We start from the raw sequence: 18,626 nt of genomic DNA on the forward strand, positions 1-18,626 counted from the left end.
GGGACTATTTGAGGTCTATTTGCTGGGGCCACTGCTGTTGGATGCCGCTGTCTGGCCAACCTCAACCAGACAGGATTGAGGGAGTGTTTTCACCTTGTGGGTCTCCTTTTGCTCCCCCCCCCTACTGAAGATATAAATGCACGGGTGTTTGAGGAGTGGGGAGGGGCCTTGTCACCCAACCTACCTGAACCACAATTCCACCATCGGGCCCCCCACTGCTGGCGACTGCTGCCAACCCCACGGGAGTGGATCATTGCTGACTGGGTGCTTTGGGGGTCTTTTCTCCTGCACTTGATGGGTGCTCCTGTACTATCACTACTTGGGCCTGGCTCTCTGGTGGGAGTGGACTAGGGGTATGCCTTGCCCCCTGCCATCTGCAGGGGACCTTTGGGGGCAATGAACGCTGCATTGCGAGGGACTGCAAGTCCTAGGAGGCCTTTGTGTAGGCGAGGCCAGCATCTCGATAGTGCTATAAAGTGCCAACCAGTCACCCGCTGTGCAGGACACACCTGAGCAAAGACTGGGCCAAGGGCAGGCCTGCCTATGTCTGTCATTACCAGGAGGAGGCAGGACTGGGCCACACCCGCTTGGAACCGTTGGAGAGTTATGCATTACACAGTTAAGGTAGGACTTTCTATTTGGGTTCACCTGAATATTAGTGAAGTTTCATCCTGATGCTGGCCACAGGAAAAAGACAGTTACCTCATCCAAAGGGGGAAAAGAAACCTTAAACATGCTTGCTCCATCTATTACTATTTGTCCATCGTTCTGGGAGCAGTTGACTGAGTCTGGTTTGGTTGAGGAAAAAATTTATGCTGTTAGGCGCCTTTCCGTACATTCGCCAGCCAGAACTTTAGGAAGTCCTCCCTTACTAATCTCAGGACAGGTCCTCGTGTTGTTGCGACCCACCTAACAATTCTAACCCAAGAAGAGCTGCTTAGCATGGAAATGGCCTAATTAGTAACCTGTGTGTGGCTCTTAGTACTTCATTGGAGACTAATGAGATTATCACTGACCTCATCCCTCCAGCTATATTCACCTTCCTCAAAAAGAATTCAGAAAAATAAGCACTTACTTTCAAAACAGAAATAAATAAAAATGTTTAAACTGATGCCTATTAACAAATTGGGCTGCTCTTCCACTCCCAATGTTCAGTTTGCTGAAAGAATGAATTATTTTCCTGCAGACTGCTACATTTCATTATCAAGGAGCATTGTGAGGGGCTGTTTGTAAAGCTGCAGTCTATGTTAAAGGATATTTTATATTAAATTTTGTTGCAGTTCAGCCTCCTTCAGCTGAGGCTAACAGTTTTTCTGCCTCGTTAGTAGGTGGCTCACCCATTTAAGAGAGCCTTTTGGCATCATCCTGGGCCAAGTCCCACCTTTGCTTCCAAATAAGAGGGAGACATGGTTGAATTTGTCTCACAAGACAATCCATTGGATCAAGGCGATTTCATGATGGACAGGTGACTCTACAATGACGTGCTAACAGTGAGGAGAGTGTCATGGGTGGGGTGCGTACCAAAACTGTCAATTGGTGACTGTGGGCCTGAGTTAGATTTTGGCAGATGCGTTACTCCGTCACTACTGTGACTGATAGCCATCTGCTAAAATATAAATCCCATTGTATCATATGGGATATACATTTCGGTGGATGGGCTACCTGTCACCGTTGTGATGGAGAAACCTATTCTCCAAAATCTAAATCATGGCCTTTGTCGTTATTAATTTTATAAGGTCTCTGTGGAAAAATTGCTTGTCACCCTGAATCATTTGGCTGGTGCTCAAGGAAGAATAAGAGCATTTATGTTTGGGGTTCTTTTATAGGCCCGACCCTAGCAAGGGCCAGGAGGCCAATGGGATCACCCAGGATAGGGTACCTAATCTGGGTTTAAGCTGGGCCCACATCACCTCTTTAAGCAACTGATTCTCCCTGTTGGGAAATCTTCCAGGATATTGACGGACGCTGCTCGTCGTCCAAGTTCCCAGTTCTCACTGTGCCCCCGTCATGTCTAAGTCCTCAGTCTTTACACTCCACTCCATGGCCACAGAGGACCATTGCAGGCCCGTTAAGTAAAAATTAACTCAAGGGCCCCTTTGCACTGCGTGGACTCTAATTTGTTGTCTTGGAATATTGTAGGAATTCACTGTAAAATGAAGGCTAGGTTTCAGACATAAAAGATTGTGAAATAATCTGTCTCCAAGAGATCTGATCTACGGATCACTTCTATGTGGAAATCTTCCAATTAGGGGGGCCACACTATGTTTATCTTGGTTAAGCTTTCTTACCTCGAAGTAAAACCCTTTTGCTCTTCACCTTGGTTCCAAGTATTGATGTTGCCCGGAGTAGGCCCTGTTGTCTTGCTGGTCATTAGTTTTTACTTCAATTTATTTGATCACCGCTCCACAGAAGTTGTGGACCTGTTAGGTGACTTTGCTGCAAAATTTAACTTTAAACATAACCGATGTTGCAAGTTATGGGCAAGGAATTTCAATTGTACTTCTTATGCTTTTAATTGGTCTTCTATTTGCGGATTAGAAGATTTAAATGGCCAGTAGTTGGCCCATTTTAAGCACACAAAGTATGGGGACGCTTTGAATAAAAAGATTTTTAATTATCGATCTTTTTGCGAGTGAGTGTGGTTTTGCCCCTTCAAAGGCTCACTCATCTTTCACAGGGGGCAATACATATAGTACTATAGATGTCATACTGATTAAAAAAAATATATGTATTTTCTTAATATTGGAATTTAGAACCTCTGCAATTGCTTAAGTGATCACAATCCCCTTGCCCTCTAATTGAATACTAATTAGTACAAGGAGAGGGGAAATTCGGATGCGGTCCCTATTGCTTTGTTCTGAAAATAGGGGCCTTTGTATTAAATGGGACTCTATTGACCCGACAGAGTTTTTAGTGACCATAGTGTTTCCATATTTCACTCAGTTTCTCTAGCACTAACAGCAGAACCCAGGTCGACCACTCATCTAGCGGAGGGCTGATTTAAGACAACCTGCTGTAAAGCCCTAAATAGCGATCAAAAACTGGGAGAATGTTAAATGTTAAATCAGCCAAGAAGCTTTACAAAGCTACGCTCAGGGACAGGAAATCCAAACTGAGATGCTCAGCTTTGGCCGACCTTCTATTGGCAGTAAACGCCAGGGACTCTAGACTTTTCTGGGAGGTAGTAAATAGCCCCTTGTTCACCAAAGGGTCCTCATCAAGCATAGATTGCTTCATTCTATCTGAATCCTGGCTCTCTCGTTTCTCCCAAGTGTTTAAATCATTGAGTCTGCCCCCTGTAGAACAAGATGCTTGGGAACCATCAGGGCATGACAGGGAGCTGGTCCTTCAGGTTAGTAACATCATCAGGCTCAAGGGCGTTGCTGCAGCTATTAGTAGGAGCAAAGGTGGCAAGTCTCTAGATCTGGAGTCCCTTTGAATATTTTTAAAGAAAATATTGACCTCTGAAGCCCCTTGCTTTGATTTTTAGAGCACTGATTACTGAACCTCTAATACCTAAATGAAGAGAAGCAATCATTGTTCCAATCTTACAAAAAGGCGATAGAAATAGTCCAGCTTGTTACCGCCCAATATGTTTGTTGGATTCTACTGTGAAGATCTTAGGAAGGGTCCTTTTAGCAACAGTGGAGGATTGGGTCGTGATCCATAACATCTTTTCAAAGGTCCATTGTGGTTTTAGACTGGTACAGCAGAGCAATGTTTAAACTGTTCCCTTTTAATCGGCAGGTATGTTCAAGTAAAGAAAAGCGCTTTGCATTTAGCTTTTATGGTCTTGCGCTTTTGACACAGTGAACTGATGCAAATTATAGGACAGTTTAGAAAACCTTGGGGTTGAAAAAGCGTTCGTAACACTTTTACACCGCCTCCATTGGGATTCATGGTAAAATGTGTTTTTGTTGAAGTGAGGAATGCACATCACCTTTCGGCAGCTATCACTTTGTCCGCCAAGGATAGTTGTTAGCACAGTTTTTATTCTTAATTTATATAAATGGTCTTGCCGGGCACCTATTTCAGTAGGGACCAGATATTCTGAAGGTAACCAACCACTACATTCCTACACTTCTTCTCCTTTACAATTATCTGTGGGCTTAAAGGTACAAAAATGAAAGCTCATTATATTGAGGGATTGCATGTTACAAGAGTAGATAGTTTTAACTATTTAGACATCCCTTTTGATTTCCAACATAAATGGGGCCCTTTGACGCTGAGAGTACTCACATTTTCCAGAATGATTGAAGCAGTCTTCTGCTTTTCATCACAACTGGGCCATAGGACAGTGAAGGAGATGGTAACTCTGTGTCAAACTAAATGTACTTTGGTTGCTTTCTATGGGGCGGGAGTTTGGGGGTACTGCCATTGTGATAGTCTCCAAAAGTTACAAAATAGCTTCTTGCACAGATATATTAATTGTCTCGCTTGGGATGACTACTTCTTTCTGTCATTCTGAGGTAGGCTTGACTTATTTGGAAGACTTACTGGTGCTGGCTCCCTTCTTGCTGTGGGCAAAAAGCTGGTAATCACCCTATTGGGTCTTACTAAAAGCATTCTTCTAGATTGTTTGGGCCCGGACAAGATGGCTAATTTTCCCTGGTTAGCCTACGTCAAGATCACTTTTGCAAGACTGGGGATTCCAGATTTTTTTTTTTACTAACCCAGAATGCTTAGGTCCTGCCACCACAGCCCCAATAAGGCTTTCTTTTTATGACCAGCGTCATTCATTGCGCTTGATCAATGCCCTTCAGTTGTCCTCCTTGCAAGTTAACAGGCCGTATCCTCCAGTTATGAGCTGGAGTTTTATCTAACTTACACAGAGAATACTCAGTACAGTTTATACTTAAACAGGTTACTTCTGGGTTCTTTAAATTTTCTTTTAGCTTCCCCCCAGCAAGGAGATTGGTTTGAAAATCTTCCCAACTGCCTGTGTGACAACCGTTCAGCCCAAAGTACAGTTTGTTTTATGCTTTTTTACTATCTTTATCAGTTGGTGCAAACTCCTTTTTTAGTTCCAGTTTTACATCCTGCATCGTACAAAAAGGGCTACTAGCACTTCCAGCAGCTAGACTCGGTTTGCTGTGATTAGTGACTAATGGGACTAGTTTGCTGTGCTGTTATTATCTTCATTAGAGGGTCATTTATCATTAGAAAAGGATATTCTTAACTTGTTCCTGCCTTGACTTTATTATAATTATGCATTTGCACCTTACTATTCTAGTGATAAGTTCCTATGATGCTTCAAAGGGGATGTGATCTTTTTTAATTATGTACTTTGTGATTTTATGTTTTTTATATTAAGTTTTAAGTGTGATATTTTCTGTTTATTGATATTGGATTGACTGTATGAAAATGTTATGTAGTTTTTGCTGAATAAATGATGCAGGAAAAAATTATGTAGTAGGCAAGGGTTTTGCTGTTGACAACCCCCACTGATATAAATACATTTTTACTGTAATAATCCTTGGTAACTCTTCTTAGAAGAGGTTTATTCTGTTTTGCCAGATGTTATTTTGTATATATGTTTAATTTTATGACACTTTGCCTGATGGTTGCCAGGTTATGCTTAATACAGTAGGCCTGAACAATTCATGTAATAGGCTAATGGTAAAGGCTTGCTTGTTTCACTCGGAAAAGTTGTGTCAGATGCCACAGATGTGAGCTATTTATTATGAAAGATTATTAATAACTGTAGGCCTGGTCTATTTATTGTGAAAATCATATGTCATTTGTGGAAAGGGTATAGTAGACTCCTTCAGCAATAGACCCCGCTTTCTTGATTGCTCATTAAAGCCTTAGACCTATGCTCACTTGACTCCATTGAAATGTTTTGCCATATATATCCATGCTATCAATCCCTCATGATTCACTAGATACTTTCTACTTCTATTTCTTCTCTTCCCTCTATTTAGGGTATGTTTATTGAACACAATGCTGAAACGTAATGTATCCTAGAGACTCTGCTGATTCTTTACTGTGTTATTTCTATGATTCAGGGCTAGCATAATAAAAGGTTTTATGTTATACTTCATACTATGATATCTTTGTTGTTCTACTTTAAATATAACAAAACAATAAATAAATGGAAAATGCAAAAAAAAAATAAGCAATACACTTATAAGGGTCACTGTGTTAAAGGCTGTACACAGCTATTTTGCTGCAGGGACTCTAACAGATTACCACTCTAGGCAAAGGTTTTGGTGTTGGTCCCTGTTAGAAATTGGGTCTCTAGCTAGCAGATGTATGCACCGTGTCCAAGTAGAGGCCACAATACTGCTGAGGTTAAGTCAGTTACACACCATAAATTAGCCTGTGCTCACTATCTGGTAGCGTGGCACAGAGCAGGCAGTCTTCATGTAGGAGGCAATGTGTAAAGTATTTGTGAAACACTTAAATCCGTAACACAGTGAAAACACTACAAAAACTCAACAACAAGTTAGAAAAAATGATTATATTTTTATGAGTAAAACAAGACTGAAACAACAAAAATCATGTAAGTAGAAGTTGAGATATGACTTTTTATAAATAAATTAGAGTTAGAAGTATAAAGTGCCAATAGGGGCTATTTGGTCAAGCTAGACAGGGCAAAGTCAAGAGTAGAGGCCATTTACAGGGACCAACTTTGTCCCACTGAAAATGTACCTTGTATAGAGGGTTGTGTGGACGTCAAGGCATCTGGTGTGAGGAGCAGTGGGGCCGCTGCAACGATTCCGATTCGCGCAGTCAAGGATGTGTCAGTGGTGAACCCTTGACTTCAGAACATGAGGCAAGGCAGCAAGCCCTTGTAGTCACTCTGGGCTCAAGTGAGATTACAAACAGGGACACCGCCAGGAGGGTAGGTGAATCGGCCTACAGCAACTGCGGGATTCAGATTTTCTGTTCCGCTTCCTGACGTGTTACCTATGGAGCTCTATCCTGAGACTGGGGATGGGTGACCATTTTTGACGTAGCAGGTAGACTTAACGTAAGTGACTGCTCTTTACTTTTGACCTCCCTATTAGGGTTGGCATTAAATTATTGTTTGGAGAAGGTGTTATTTTTGTATTGGTCCTGATGAAGCGTCAATGGATCCGGCTGGACCACTAGACGCGAAACATGTAGACCCACGCAGTGAGGCACCAGAATTGGTTCGGTCCTCTCGTGTTCTTTGAGAGAGTAAGTGAGCATCATCACTCACCCTAATACTCTTTCCTGTGATTTTAACCTTGGTTCTCATCCTTTGTTTGCTGATTCAACTTATGATGTTCATCCAAGATGAGTAACCAATTTTAACCTCTTTTTCTCTCCCTATTGCTCAGGTATTGAGATCTAGGTAGTTCACCTATACATGACCTGGTTTTCTTTGCTACATTCAGAGCAATACGGTTAAGAGCCCCCTTCGGGGAGCCCGTCAGGCACTGCAGCACCGGCCTGACGAGGAGCTTTCCCGATGATGATGCTGGTCATCCAATGTGATGAATGAGGGTTCTCGCTCCTGTAGGGTTAGGCTTTATATATCATTTTCCCCCTTTTGGAACAGTGCACCGATACACTTGATTAGGATCATTATTGGGAGACCGTGCACTGGACCATTATTCTCCCGGTCCCTCCCCCCCCTCTCGATTTTATTATCAAGTGAGATGGGTCCAGTCCTTCCTCAGCAGAGCAGAGGGCGGCAGGCAAAAGGGCAGCACAGCAGAAAGGCAACTGCCAGTGGCAGTCCTTGTAGCAGCACATCATTCCTTCTTCCTGGCAGAGTTTTCACTGACCCAGAAGTGTACTGATTTGGTAGGGTGAAAGGTCCAGTGCTTATACCCAGCTGTGCCTTTGAAGTGTGGGGTGACTTAAAGATGGGCACCGAGGTCCTTTCTTCCTACCCTGTCTCCATACTCACTACAGGAGTTTAACATTCCTTTGTGTGGGAGCAGGGCACTGCCTATTCAGGTGTGGCAGCTCCTCCCTCCCATCCTGCCCAAGATGGCCCATCAACATGCAGATGGCCACTTAGTCACACCTACCCGTCCTTTGTGTGAGGCTGTCTAGAGGGAATGCAGGCAACCTGCTGTATCTCACCTCAGATGTGTCACCCCACCCCAGACATGTATTGGAGACAGACTGTAGGTGCACAGGACTGACAGCAGGTAAATGCTAATTTTCTAAAAGTGGATACAAAATCTGACTTTGCCATTAAAGAGGATTTGTCATCGCAATTCCATAGGTACTAAACATGACATGGCTACTCCTCAATTAGGAATTACAGTGTATTAAATTTAATAAGGAATCCCTAATGGTAATCCATGAGAGGGGAGGCCTCACAGTAGGGAAAAACAACTTTGGGAGATTTTTACTAGAAGGACATGTAAAGCGTAAAAGTATATGTCCCACCTTTCAGTTACATGGTATTCTCACATATGGGGTACCTAGGGTCTACTTTAGGGGTGACTTATATGTAATAAAAGTGCAGTGTAAGGCTCTGCAAGAGATTGTAAATTGCAAGTCAACGTGGCAGTGTACACTGCCCACACAGGCTCTGCAAAGGCAAGCCTGAATTTTTTTTAAGGCATACTTAGGTGGGTAGCACAAGGGGGGGCTGCAGTCCTATGAGTAGCATTTATTTACAGGCCTTGGGTACACGTAGTGCACTTTACTAGAGACTTATAAGTACATAAAATGTGCCAATTGTGGATAAGCCAATGTATTACGCAGCGAAGTGCATGCACTTTAGCACTGGTTGGGAGTGGTAAAGTGCTCAGAGTTCTAAAGCCAACAAAAACTGAGGTCAGAAAAAGAGGAGGAAGGAAAAAAAGTTTGGGATGACCCTTCAGAAAAGGACGTTTTCCAACAGTGACCCCGTCTGACAAACCCTTGTGGTTGAAGGTTTATGTTGTGATAGTGTAATAATCCTTGTTAGCACCATTTGAGAGGTGTTGCTATTGTTTTTCCAACTATAATTTTGTATGTAATGTGATTGTATTCCAGATAGTTGTCTGTTTATGCAAAATTCAATAGGCCTGAGCAGTTTATGGCAACAAGCAAATAATAAAGGCTAAGGGTTTCATTCCTTCATTGGGAAAAACTGTCCGGTGCCACGTGCCTGATCTGTTTATTATGAAAAGTTATGACACTGGCAGTAGGATTGACTTATTTATTGTGAAAACCAGTTAGGGTGTAAGAGTGTGTGAATAAGTATTGTACTCTGCTAAAGACCTTTGACGGGTAATTTGTGACAAGAAAGGAAACAGATCACCATGCTAGGCAAGGGTACTGGTGTTTGATACTCCCTTTCAAAACCCTGGGAGATGAAGATTTGCACTGTTAGAATCCATATTAGGCCCCTGATGGTTGATTTGTGAAAGCTTATGCTAAATACAACTATTTTGAGTTGGTTATGGTGATAAGCCAGTGACGAAAGCTACAGGTCTGTGTTTGCTCAATGGGAAAGGTTATGTTGGATGCCACAGGTCTGATCTGTTTATTATGTAAAGTTGGGAAAAAGAAAGCAGGCTTGGCATATTTATTGTAAAAATGTATTTGTTAAATATAAATTGTCTGTAAGGGATAATTGTTCTTACAGTGTTAACTGTTGTTGGAAGGCATTTTGTTATGTGGAATCGAACCATGGTACCCAAAGTTGTTAGTGTTATCAGCCCGCAGTGAAGTACCCTTGAAGTAGAAGAATTTCACTGTAATAGTCCTTATTGACCCGGCTTTGAAGGCACATACTGTTTGTACACTACAGGTTTCTATATTTGCAATTTTATGACAGCATGTCAGATGGTTGCCTTGTAGGAAAGATTGTGCACAATGTTGTAGGCCTGAGCTGGCTATGTGACAAGTCAATGATAAAGGCTAATACCAGGCTTGATTTACTAAGGAATGTTACGTATGATCCCATTGGTTGGATCTGTTTATTATCTAAAGTTATGACAAAGTGAGTAGAACTGACTTATTTATTGTGAAAAATATCTGTTAAAGCCAAGTCACCCTTAAAGGACGATAGTATTGCACTGATCTTGACCCAGATATTCTGTAACATGGACGCTCGCAGTTCATCCTTCTAGGCAAAGATCCTGGTGTTGGTTACCCCTTTGCCAAACCCCGGAGAAGAAGATTTTAACTGTTAAAGTCCATGTGAGGCCCCAATGAGGCCTGGTGGTTGCCAGTAGGAAAGCTTATGCTCAGTAAAGCAAGCCATACCTGGACAGTGCTCTGGCCCCTCGCTTGTTGCTGAAGCCCATCTGCAGTGCACAGCAACCCGCACGTCCTCTGCTTCTAAACCGGGCAGTCCTCTTGCAAGGGCATTGTTCATAGTATGCCATTGTTTGCCCTTCTAAGATGGCCATTATTTTGGACCTAAATGTGATGGCCAAGTTGGACCTTCAAAACAAAGAAACAATATCATTGCATGGAGGCCGCTTGCTGCTACGTTTATTTTACTTTTCTTATTGCAAGCACACTGTTTCTTGTTTTCTGCTTTTATTCTTCTAACTTATCTTGCACGTATTTGTTAAGCTTTGGTGTGTCTTTTACTGTTGATGGGTATGCGAGTGAATGTAAGATCGAGTTAGTTGATAGATGAATGAATGCATGAGTGCAAGGATGAGTGTCAGGCTGCATTAATGATGATGTAGTGAGTGCCTAACCTCACTAATGACTGTAAAGTTAATTATAAGCCAGACACAAGCAATGTTTGAAATGTGTATCTGTGTAACATGGACAACAATTAAGCTTTCACAAATGCTTATTGAGATTGCTTCCCCAATGTTTCAGAATGACAATACCTGGAGAGGAAATTCACAACCAGAAAAATAATCTACTGAGTGCATTGGAAGCCCTGATTTTGACTCTTTGCTGATCGCCTACCTATAATGCAATATTCATGCCCCTGCTATGGATAGCCAGCCGCCTAACAAAAATACTTTCCTTTATTCTGTTTCTAGGCCAGTGGGGGGTACCCACCATCAGCCTTGCTGGTGTGTTTGGCATTTTGGCTGGAGTGATTTCATCCATGGTGGAATCTGTCGGGGATTATCATGCCTGTGCCAGGCTGTCTGGGGCTCCGCCCCCTCCGAAGCATGCAATTAACCGAGGAATTGGTATAGAAGGTATTGGGTGCCTTCTAGCTGGAGCATGGGGGACTGGTAATGGGACTACCTCTTACAGCGAGAATGTTGGCGCTCTTGGGATCACCAAGGTAAGAGAAGCAATATCTTTTATGGTATGTGAATAAGCATGTAAACTTAACTAAACTACGTGCAGAGTTAAAAACATCAAATATAACATAGGGCCTCATTACAAGACTGGCAGTCCAAGGACCGCCAACCTTTTGGTGATGGTTTAGCTGCCGCAGCTGTTGTGGTCCCACTGCCACATTAAAACCCTGGCAGGCGAACCCGCCAGGATCATTGTTCTCGACGGGGTGACAGCAGTCCCAGTTGTAATCAGCCAGGGTGGCGCTGAACACAACTCACCTTAACACCAGCCTTTTTATGGCGGTCACCACGCCATGGAAAGGCTAGTGGTAAGGATGTGCTGGGGGCCCCTCTGCCCAGCACCCTTGGAATGCGCATTCCAAGGGTGCGTTGTGCTAGGATATTGACCTCGGCTCTTTTAAGGGAGCAGAGACCAATATCGTAGCACTGTTCACCAATTAGCCCAGCAGGAACGCATATTACAAGGTTCCTGCCAGTCAGCCCAGCAGGGCGGCAACGGCCTCCCCGCAGCTTTGGCAGTCTCGGAGTGGGCCCACCAAAGCCGCAGGCCCCCTCTTTCTTTCTGGCTCAAATTACTGGCTGCCACTGGTTTTTCATGCTGGTCTGTTCAGCCAGTGGATTCCTTGATTTTTTCATGCTTTGCCATTGCTTGGATGGGAGGTCCATAAAGCCCAAGGTAGTTTGAGACAGTTAAATGTTCCCATCTAGCTTCCCATACCAGAGCATAACACAACATAGTACAGGAGGCCACAACGTCCCACCCTAACATCACAAAGTATAGCACAGCATGACAAAACATGACGCAACAAATCCTATAATAATTCAGTAGAGCACCACATGACAAACATAACACACTCTAGGATAACCAAGAATCACACTACATTATACTGTAACTTAACATAACACATTGTGACACAATAAAAAACACAACACCATAACACACCAAAGATTGTCACAACTTAAACACCCTTATATCACACAGCATACCAAAGTACAATAAAAGGTAACAAAACACTCCATAGCAGTAACTGGCAAAACATCCCACAACACGCCATCAATAACAGAGCATACAGTAGCATGCCACAATATAACACAACATACAATAGCACAACATAAAACACCCTAGCATAGCACAACATGAAACTTTGATACATACCGTAACATAGCACAGCATAGTACAGCATGACACTGCATCACAGACCATAACCTAACGAGGCATAGCACAGATTGTACCAACACAAAAATAGCACAGTATGACACAACAGAGCACCACATTACATAAGAGACCATAACATAACACTGCCTAGCACAATATCCCACAGCACACCCTAATATAATAGCGCATTGCCCTACATGACACACTCTAACATGTATAGAATAGCACTGTATAACACATTACACAACACACCAAAAAATAACAATCAGTTTTGGAGGGGTTTTGTAGTTTGCAGAGCTGACTGTGTTTGAGTTGAGGTGTTACAAGACTGTTTATTTCTATTGGAGAATTTTGTGTGTAGCTAATAGTGAGAGGTGAGTGCTCCCCACAGGTAAGGTCAAGGGCCGTGTGTGCTGCCTCTTCAGGTGAGCTGAGAAGCTTACAATACCCTTCCAGGTGATAAGCTACTTCACATACCTGACACAACAGGTCCTCTTGAGAGCACCTTCTCTGGAAAAGTGAAAACTGGATCAGTCATAAATGAAGTGGTTTAGAAGAGGGTTGAATTGAAGGCTCAGAATTACTGAGCAAAAACAAAGGAGGAGTCAGTAAGTCATGAGGAGTCAGGATGAAGCTGCATATAGATTCGAACGTAAAGACTGGGTTGCCGTCACCATTTTTTCATTTTATTCATTTACTAGGTATTTGTTTGGCCCAGTCTGGCCAACAGGGGCATCACAGGAATTCAGATAGGATTTGGAATGCAGATTTTCCAAGTAAATTATGAAGGACAGTCTTAATTTTATTAAAGACACGGAGGCGAGTATTATGCTTTTCTTTTCTTGTTTTAATAGAATAGCAGCCACAGTCAAGAAAGCTTAAACCAATCCCAAGGGCAAGAGAACAAGCAGCCAATGGGAAAAAACAGAATATTCGATGCACCAATCAGAGACGGGCATCCATGCAAGGTATACCCATCTTGACCGCAAGCAGCCCTCTTTTCTTGTGCGAGAATAGTCATGAGAAATTATCAAACATTGGTAAAATACATGCAATAATACCAACAGTTAACACAAGGGAGAAAAAGTCTTGAATCCATTCCAAGTGAAAATCTTTAACAGTTCTGTCTAGAAAAAGAGGAGAACGATCCTTGGGAGAAACAGTCGCCATGAGGGAATTCCAGCCCCGAGAAACGTTGCAATGAAGTTTGTTAGGTCGAAGACGATGTTGCATTTTCTGAGACTAAGGGAGGGAAGAGAGAAATAAACACAATTAGAGAAATCCTAAGGTGGGATAATACTCGCCCCTTGTCTTTATTAAAATGAAGTCTTTCCTTCATAATTTACTTGGAAAATCTACATTTTATGACATGACCGGAGGCTCATATTATGCTTGTTTAAAGCATATCAATAACAACAGACGATGCTGTATTAATAGGTTTGCAATAGAAGGTGTGAACTATAGAATCATTAGACCAATCTGCCGATCTCTGAATGTCCTCTAACCGGGAACCTGCCCAAAAGGCTTTGGAAGCTATGGCCCCACAGGAAGAATCGGCTCCAAATTCGGAGGTATAGATACCCGCTATGGACATGACCCATTTAACCCATGGCGCTAGAGTGGGAGACGAAACGGGACTGTGGGGTTTTCGGAAGGATACAAGGAGTTGGGTTGAAAGGAAAAAGGATAAAAGACAGTAGAAATTTTAGTTTTAGTGCTTCTTGTAACATTGAAAAGAATACCATTAGGAGTGAAATGACGGACCAAAATATCTAAAGCCTTTACATCTGAAGTCGTTTTATTGAAATCAAACATAATAACGTTGTTAATTTAGCCAAAAGCATTTTGAGAGATAGTGAAACATTATCAGTCCAGGACAAAAACAACTGTAAAACGAGATTAACATCCCATAATTCACTGTATTTAGGATTAGGGGGGGGTTAGAAAACTTCACTCCTTTTAACAGAGGGGTATAAAATGGTGTTCACTGACAGGCTTGCCGTTGATGAAAGGGTGATTTATAGAGATGGCCGAACGATAGAGGTTGATTGTCCTATAGGATTTTACTGAACTGGCTTGAGATGCCAGAAAGTTGGCAATTAGAGAGATACCTGCGGAAAAGGAATTGCAAGATTTTCCCAAACACCAGCTAGGCCAAATGGACCAGGCTGATTTATATGCCTTCGTTGTGTCTGGAGCCCATGACTTGCTTATATAGCCTGAAGCTTCAGCCAAAATTCCTGGATAAGAAAAGGAAGACACGTTACCATACAGGCTGAAAGATGAAGTGTGTTGTTGAGGACAAGTTTGTGAGGAAGACCCTGAGGGTTGAGAAGAAGATCTGGAAAGGAGGGGAGAAGAATTGTGAAGTCCATTGCTAACTCTAGGAGGGGAGGGTACCAAACCTGTGATTGCCAGAAGGGAACCACCAAGATGGCTTTTTGTCGTCGCACTGGGGCGAGTACCCTGTTGATCATTAGAAAGAGAGAGAAGAGGTATATTGGATTTGTTTGTGAAGAGTATGAAGATCGTAACTCATTTAAAGGATGTCGTCCAGATAGATTATTAATCTGATACCCCAGGCTCTGAGATGAGCCACCACAGGTTTCATTATTTTGGTAAAACACCCTGGGGCTGATGAGAGACCAAAGGGAAGACAGGAGAATTGATAAGTTTGATTCTGCCATTGAACTTGTAAAAGATTTCTGTGTTGAAGATGAATAGGAATGGGGAGGTAAGCGTCTTGGAGGTCAAGACATACCATCCAATCTTTCTGAATTAAAGCATCTATGAGATGCAAAATAGTCTCCATTTTGAAGTGTTGATACACTACAAATTGGTTAAAATGTTTTAAATTTGACTGGTCTCATTTTCTTGTTCTTTTGAACCAGAAAGATAGAACTTAAGAACCCCGTTGGATGTTGCTGGGTTGTTTGAATTGCATGCTCGTGAAGGAGCATTTGAATTTCTTGTGAAATTAGAGAGGACATATGCGTGGAGAAAGTTAGGGGAAAGGGAAGAGACGTTTGAAAAGGTTTTTTGTAGAATTCTATGGAATAGCCCAGAACCGTATCTAGAACCCACGGATCTGAAGTGATGTTTTTCCATCTGTGGAGAAATATTTTAACACGAACCCCTACAGAAAGATGCCCAAAAGGGACTCTTACTAGTGGGGTGATGGGATCTGAAGTTCGGCTGATTTCAACCTCTGATGCCTCTTGTTCTTTGGGGGTAGAACTGTGGACGATATTCCTGTTGGGAAGCATTGAAGGAGCCTCTGTAGCCTTGAGATCTAACAAAGCGTCTGGTAAAACGACTCCTTCCTCTACTGCCCCTGGCAAAAACATGATTGCTGAATACTTTTTTAAGAGACTGTTGAGCCTTGTCCAGGGATGCAAATGTAGTGACGTACTTGCTGAGTTCCTTGATGAAGGAATCCTCAAACAGTAAACCATAAGCTTTAGGCCCTGGATCCCTAACGGCTAAATTGGCTAATTTCAAATCCAGCTTGAGAAGTAAGCCTTTGTGCCTCTCGTGTTCTATGGCTGAGTTCGCATTTCCTAAAAGACAGAAAGCTCGCTGGGCTCATAAAGATAATTCGTCTGGATCAATTGCGTTATTCTCCAGCCTTGCTATTTCAGCCATGTCAAATATGTGGGATAGAGGACCAACAATATCCAACATTTTGTCTTGGCAGACTGACCAAGCTCTGTCAACCCCTTGGCGGGGGTCTTTCCCAAATTTGGTAAAGAAAGTAATCATGGAAGGGTCAATGACAGGAGTGGAAGGTATATGTAAAGGTAAAGACCTGACTTGCTTGCAAGCGTAGTTTTGTGGTGATACAATCCCCCACATGGTCTGAGGGTAGCCACTCCATGGAATTAGGATGGTGTATCAGTTTGGGACGAACATGGGATTGCCCTCTGAGTTCAGAATAGTTTTGGAATCAAAAGGATCGACCAATGAGGAAAACTTTGTTTTTTAGGAAGGGGTCCAGACCAAAAATCAGAATTATGTGTGCCATTTGCATCATCATCTGAGTCAGAATCATCCAGATCATCATCTGTATCCTTTTTAGTGGAAATCACAATCTTTTGGGCAAGAGATAGTAAGTGTTTGGTTTTAAACTTACTTTTAATGCCCAAAATGTCCCCCCCCCCTGATTAGAAGACCTGTGAGGAACATCATCCTCTATCACTTGTGAGGCAGACTCACCATCCAAAAGCACAGAATTAGATTTACATTGAGTATTTTGAGAAGCCACTGTGGCTTTGAGCTTTCGGCTTACCCCCGCAGATAGGGCCAGGTTAGATTGTGATATAAAAGATGGTACAGTATTCTCTAATTGTTTAGAAACCTTGCTCATAGAGGCTGACACCGCCTTAGCCACAGAGAAGTGAATAAAATTATTCAAATTGTTTTTAAACTCCTCTTCATTGTCATTAGGTTCATTAAAAAACAAAGAGAAATCCATTTTGGTAAGTAAAGGGTTAAAAAAATAAGGGGAGTGGTATGGGAGGAGGTTTTCAGTCAAGGAAGGAGGAGCAAGCTATTGCAAAAGGTGAAGCGGGCGTGACAGGCTGAAGGAGGCCACGCCCTCCCAGGAAATGCCAACGACATATTCAAGAGGCTACAGAAGCGGAAGAGAAGCTCTAACGTCGAGGGCCGACTGAGGATTGCTGAGAAAATATCTCAGAAAGGCGGAAAACAATAAGTCCTGAGGGAATTGAAGGAGGCAGCGCGTCGCGCTGTGAATGAGGAAAAATTAGACAGCGCGTCGTTGAGAGATGCACGCGGACGCGGGGGCCGTTAAGCACCACAAGGTAACGGGTGGGGATGTGGGAGCCTGAAATTTCAAAATAACGTCGCGAACGCGACAAAGAATAAGGAAGCAACGAAATAAATACCACTAATATACATTAAAACAGTGAACACACGCTTTAAATATATGTATATATAGATAATATTTAGCGAGTAACAGAAAATATACTTATCTTGACTGCGAGCAGCAAGAAAAGAGGGTCGCTTGCGGTCAAGATGGGTATACAATGCATGGATGCCCGTCTCTGAAGGCCATTAGTACAAAGCCAGTTCCCCTGACCTCTACAGCAGCATGGGGTGAGAGGCAACAGGCAAAAGCCTGCCCTGACCCCACACCAGAAGGGTGCCATCTCATAAGGTGGACATTAAATGCATATGTCTAATGTCACTCCCACTCTTTTGCGCCCTTCTCTTCCTCATGATTGTGTCCTTCATGTTGCTGAAAGTTTCCGTACTCAAAGTGAATCACTCCATAGACTCCATTGCTCTCATTGTTCTCTCCTTTCACACTTCTTGTGAAGTGCTATGTCGACTCTGTGGCTAGGTCTATGCAATGCAAATACAATAAATAAACACATAATTAGATAAATAAATACATAAATAAATGTTATGAAGGCTAACAATTCTAGGCAACCCTTGTATTCTATTATTTTAGTATTACTAGACCTTCACAGTATTTAAAAGCAATAAAAAGGTATTAAAATTTATTTTTAGTACGACCAGACCTATAGAATGTATGTATAAATGAATAAGTTACTTACCTTCGGTAACGCTTTTTCTGGTGGATACATTAACTACCTGTGGATTCCTCACCTAAAGAATTCTCCCCCACGCGCCAGCTTCGACGGAAATTTTTCTTCTAGCTCTGCACGTCGACGATGACGTCTCAATTGCCTGACTCCACGCAACGCCGTATGAAGTCATCCAGGCAATAAGAAGCCCTCGTCGACGTGCACGTCAGTTATCACCATTTTTTACGTGCCTTTGAGTCGAACAGGTGAATATTGACCTTGAAAAGAACATCATCACATCAAGTGAAGTGAAAACGCAACATTTATTAAAATAAAAAGAAAAAGAAACTAACGGCAATAACCCTTTCATATGGAAACAAATATGCCAGTCAAGTTCATTCATGTTTCCTTGAACTATATAAATCAGAGAAAGAAATACATATATACATGCCATAACTATATACATGATCCAAGAATATATAAATATACAAGACAACGGTGCTCACCCACGGATTTCGTGGTAGGACCAGCCAGGCAACGGGGAGGTGGGTGGGACCGTGAGGAATCCACAGGTAGTTAATGTATCCACCAGAAAAAGCGTTACCAAAGGTAAGTAACTTATTCTCCTGATGGATACACCTACCTGTGGATTCCTCACCTAAAGAATAGAGTCCCAAAGCAGTACTACCTCCTGAATGGTCAAACCAAGAAATC

The 18,626-nt window shown here is 42.5% G+C and overlaps 1 protein-coding gene across 1 annotated transcript in view; it reads left to right on the plus strand.

Annotated features, from left to right (window-relative positions):
- Positions 1–18,626, plus strand: part of LOC138287493 (solute carrier family 23 member 1-like) — a 293,360-nt gene that overhangs the window by 235,787 nt on the left and 38,947 nt on the right. The window contains exon 8 of the mRNA XM_069227946.1: positions 10,932–11,185. Within this exon, the coding sequence (XP_069084047.1) occupies positions 10,932–11,185 (254 nt within the window). The remainder of the gene's footprint in view (positions 1–10,931; positions 11,186–18,626) is intronic.

Source organism: Pleurodeles waltl, chromosome 4_1, assembly GCF_031143425.1.
Source record: "Pleurodeles waltl isolate 20211129_DDA chromosome 4_1, aPleWal1.hap1.20221129, whole genome shotgun sequence".
Lineage (NCBI taxonomy): Eukaryota > Metazoa > Chordata > Amphibia > Caudata > Salamandridae > Pleurodeles > Pleurodeles waltl.